This window comes from Lepidothrix coronata, unplaced genomic scaffold (genome assembly GCF_001604755.1).
Source record: "Lepidothrix coronata isolate B3197 unplaced genomic scaffold, Lepidothrix_coronata-1.0 Scaffold112, whole genome shotgun sequence".
In the NCBI taxonomy this organism is placed as follows: domain Eukaryota; kingdom Metazoa; phylum Chordata; class Aves; order Passeriformes; family Pipridae; genus Lepidothrix; species Lepidothrix coronata.
The window spans coordinates 208,261-212,976 of record NW_016690292.1 but is presented as its reverse complement, the minus strand read 5'-3'; the positions used below and the strand labels follow the sequence as shown (position 1 = coordinate 212,976).

The 4,716-nt window shown below is 57.5% G+C and overlaps 1 protein-coding gene across 1 annotated transcript; it reads left to right on the top strand.

The window, feature by feature from the left end:
- The first annotated feature begins 1,030 nt into the window (after positions 1-1,030).
- FOXE3 (forkhead box E3) lies at positions 1,031-2,318 on the top strand. The gene has a single exon (XM_017824589.1). The coding sequence runs from the start codon at positions 1,031-1,033 to the stop codon at positions 2,192-2,194; it is 1,164 nt and encodes a 387-aa protein (XP_017680078.1). The 3' UTR covers positions 2,195-2,318.
- Positions 2,319-4,716: the final 2,398 nt, after the last annotated feature.

The following is a 4,716-nucleotide window of genomic DNA, read 5'->3' as shown; positions in this document are numbered from 1 at the left end:
ACGGTGTGAAAGCTCCCGGCTTTTTTGGTGCTGCTAAAGCAGCCAGCAGCCCCCAGCTCTGCTATCGGCACATGGATGAGGGGCCGCGGTTCTGCCCAGCCAGCTCGCTCTGGAGCGCAGGCTGAAAACTGAAGAGGTTTTCTCCAAAAAACTGGGCATTCTGAGACCGGTGTCTTCCTTCAGCTTCAGACTGTCTGCAGTGATAAAGTGACTCCCACTTCCCCTGACCAGCCTCAAAGTGCCATCCCTCTCCTGCATCCCTCCCGCGGGAGGTCCCTGCGGGCGGCCCTTGAGCTCTGGGGACCATTTCTCTTTCTCCTGGGAAAAAGAAAAACCCTTTTCCCAGGATTTCCTTACCCAGGAGGTCTCACCAGGCTGCAAAGCAACTAAATCGAGGGGCTTGGTTTCGTGAAGAATCCCTGGCTGTTGCCGGCACTGACTTGGGGCCAACTCTGAGCACTTTCCATAGGGAAAAAAGACAACGAAATCCAAGCGCGGGAGGGGTCCCGGCGGGAGGTTACCTGCTCTACTGCTGGGGGCTGGCGCCGGCACCAAACTCGCCCCGGGCTGGCCGTCGGGACTGGATTTGTTTGGTTTTTCTCCTGGGAGGAAACACCTCTTCCGAGGAAAGCGAAGTGCCGCGGAGCAGGGCCGGGAGCAGGGCCGGCCCAGCGCTGGCCCCGGGACCCCTGGGGGAGGGACCGCTCGGGGGCACGGCTGCGGAACGAACCCCAGGAGAGGCTGGGGGATTTAGTCGTGGGAGTCGGGACCCCTCCCCGGGGACCTCCTCCTCCCGTCGGGGGAGAGGGGCCGGGCGGGCCGGCACCGCACGCCCCTCCGGGGGGGCGAACGCCCTATATATTGCCAAGCGGCTCGGGACTGACCTCCCCATCGCAGGGAGCTGCCGAGGCGCCAGCCCCTTTCCCCTTCCCCTCCCTCTCCCCCTTCCCCTCCCCTCGAGGGGGGGCTCTTTCTCCCGCCGCTCCCCCCCATTCTCCGAGGAGGAGGAGGAGGAAGGTGAGGGCCGTATATGAACGCGGCCGGCTTCCCCTGCCTGCGAGGCATGTGCACGCTGCCGGCGCCCAGCCCCGCCGCCGCGGCCAGCCCCGGCTCCCCCGGGCCGCCCCGGGGGTCTCCGCAGGCGCCGCCGGTGAAGCCGGAGCCGCGGGGCGGAGGGGGCAGCCCTGCCCCGCCGCCGCCGCCCCCCGAGGAGCCGCCGCCCCCCGTCGGGGGCCGCCGGAGGAAGCGGCCGGTGCAGCGGGGCAAACCCCCGTACTCCTACATCGCCCTCATCGCCATGGCCATCGCCAACGCCGCCGAGAGGAAGCTCACCTTGGGGGGCATCTACAAGTTCATCACCGAGCGCTTCCCCTTCTACCGGGAGAACCCAAAGAAGTGGCAGAACAGCATCCGCCACAACCTCACCCTCAACGACTGCTTCGTCAAGATCCCCCGGGAGCCCGGACATCCCGGCAAGGGCAACTACTGGACACTGGACCCGGCTGCAGAGGACATGTTTGACAACGGGAGCTTCCTGCGCCGGAGGAAGCGCTTCAAGCGCACCGACATCACCACCTACCCCGGCTACATGCAGAACTCCAGCGCCTTCACGCCCCCGCCCGCCGGCCGCCCCGCAGCACCGGCAGCACCCTACCCCAATGCCCTCTGCTCGCCTGGCTACGGCCCCCAGCTCTCCAGCACTGTCTTCCACCCCTATGCAGCCGGGGCAGCACCGCCGGCACAGCATCCCAGGATGTTCAGCATCGACAGTCTCATCAGCGGGCAGCAGGCCCTGCAGCCCTCACCGCCCTCCGAGCTGGGCCACCCATCCCTGGGTTTGCCTGGAGCTGAGTTGGCTCCCGCCTGCTCCGCCAGCAGCTCCGAGCCTTCCTGCTTCCAGGCACAGCCCGTCAGCCCCGGCTTGTTGGGCCGGGCTGGCCCCAACACCCTGGCTTACCCCTATGCCGCCTCGCCCCCTCACCTGCCCGTGGCGCAGGGCAGCTACTCGCCCAGCAGTCCGCAGCTCTACGGGGCTCCCAACAGACTGGCCCTGCCGGCCATGCGGCCTCCGGCCTGTGCCGAGCACGGCGAGCAGCTCCTGGGGCTCTCGGCGTCGCCCCTCGGCCAGTTCGGCTCCAGCAACACCTACATGAGGCAGCCCAACTTCCCTGCTGGCCTGGAGCGGTACATGTGATGGGCTTGAGGGGGCTTGGCTGGACATCCCCAGGCTCCCAGGAGCATCTCTGGACAAGTGGACTTCTCCCTGCTGTGGGGGCCGGCTGGGGTAGAGTCAGGGCTCCCTGGCCTCTGGCTGTGTGCGGACACAGGTGTGGGAGAACTCAACTCCTCTCCTTCTCAGCTTATTTTGGAGTGGAGGCAAGGTGATCTATTTTTCTGCCCCACCTCTGGCTTCATCTGCCAGGCAGGGCTCCCCACGCTTGCCCTTCTACACAGCCTGGCCCTGGGGATGCCATCTGCAGCAGTGCACCCCCAGGGTGAGGAGGAGCACAGTCAGGAGGTGGGTGCACAGTGTAGGGTGCAGGAACCCTCACAAATGGGCTTTCTCCTCTCTCCCCCTGGTGCCTCCTGTGTAACTGGAATGGAAGTTATCAAAAATCTCACTAAACAAGTTCACTGGATTTTAAATGAATATTTAAGATGTCTATCATTTTCTTTCCCTGTAGGAAAAGAAATCCCAACTTGACTACTTCTTTTTACTATTTTTAAAAATTACCTCTATTGTTAGAAAGGACTTTTTTAAAATAAAGCTTCTTCTTCCAACATGACCAGTGCTGCTGTTCCTCTGGCTCTGGGTGGATTTTGGCAAGAGGAAATTATAGACTTGTAACTGGTGGGAAACAGACTCGTGCTGCTGTTGTGACACTGCCATGTCTTACATTTTTAGTGACAATTTCCAAAGCTCTCTATTTTATTATGATTTTCTTAAAACCAAATGGTGACTCCTGTAAGGTTTGCCTATGCAGCTCTTATTGGACTTGATGATTTCCATTTGTGTACATGGAATGTGTCTTCCCTCAGAGGAACCCCTTGCAGATGAAATTCTGATTTAGCACATTGAGTTAGGAGATCGTATTTTTTCTTCCTAGCAACAAAATCAATTAAAATTCTAACCTGTTCACTGGCCAGGCTGCTGCCATTTATTTACAGGACTGCCAGCCAGACTGTCTCACCAGGTTTGAAGGCAGAATTCCCCATCCCCAGATTTAGATTTTTCTTTTTAATTTAAACATCCTTGCCAAGCTAGGATTTCTCTCCTGTTTTTCAAGCGTGCCCTCTGAAGCAGAGCGGTTTCTATAGTCCTTATTGCACCTTTCTCTCTAAGAAGGAGCTGGATGTCGGTTGAGCTTTGGTGTAAAACAGCATCTTATTCCCCAGTGTCTGGGCACGACCGAAAGCTGGTGTACATGTGGGTACCCAAGGAGTCAGCTTTTGTCCACAGCTTGGGAGCTTGTGGCTTTTCGTTCTTTCATTCTGTGTGCTTCATAGAAAAGGAGAGGGGGATTAGTATGAGAGGGAAGGGAAGAAAATGCTTTTTCTTCTTGGCTTCCTTAAAATTTGGACTCCATCTGTCTCTAAAAACTGGCCTAGATCTGTTCTGCCTTCAGCTGAGTGCTTAGTCTCCTCTCTGGCCCTTCCAGCTTGATCCTTGCAGCTTTCACACTGGTCCCAGCAGCAGCTTCTGTGCTTTTACCTTAGTGATAACCCTGCTCAGAAAGGGTGTTGTGAAAAAAACTTATTCCTTGGAATACTTTGGCTCTTTGCAGAAGATCTCTACAGGCTGACATCCTCCATCCAATGGAAATTTGCAACATGCCATTCCTGCCTGTGACATTCTGTCCGTAGAGATGACTTAGAGGGATGCTGAAATATTCACTTGCAAGGACAGTCATCAGAAAGAACGTTTGTCATAGCTCACATTCATTCCCAGGGCCTGATCCTGCAATGTTTTGCTAACAAAAGAACTTTTGAACTCTTGCCTAAGTATCCAGGGTGTCAGGGCCAGACATGTGCCTGAAGCATTGGATCTGCTGAGTGATGGGGCTGTGACTCTGTTGGCTTTGCACCATGAGCAGGAGGGTTGCTGAAGTAGGGAAGAACCAGGTACTGGCATGAAAGAAAAACAATGTTGGGTGGAGAGGGCGGGCAGGAGATGCCATGGTTCTGCCTGGGTGGGATGCACTGGGAAGAGTTAGCCAAGCTGTGACATCTCAAACTGGGCTGTGCCGGCTCCTCCCCAGCCACCCTGAAGACTTGCAGGAGCAGGGAGCTGGTGTCAGGGAGCTTTCCAAGTTCCTGGCGTCTCTGGATGTTAAGTACTGGTGAAGCCATGGGGGCTCAGGGTCCCCAAAGGGCTGGACTGTGGCTTGTTCCTGTCCCCGAGCTGCCTGTGCCTTCCTGCCACAGAGCTCTCCAGACAGTAGCACCCAGCTCGGGATCTAAGGATGTGTCTGCAAGAGACCCATCTCACCCCTGTGCTTGTCTCTTCAGCCAAGGTGGCTCTGGTGTGAAGCAAGAGTCACCACAGTGGACTGAATCCCTGAAAACCTGGCTCAGAGAGAGCAGATGACCCAATTGCAGTGTGTTGGGACAAACCCTGACGTGCAGTGTTGGGCTGCACATCTTCCCAGGTCGGGGTATATCCCTGTCTGCCAGACAGCCCCAGCGCAGAGGCCCCTGCAAGTATCAATAAACCAC

Coding starts and splice junctions, on each gene's coding strand:
- FOXE3 (XM_017824589.1), top strand. CDS start 1,031: ATGAACGCGGCCGGCTTCCCCTGCCTGCGAGGCATGTGCACGCTGCCG.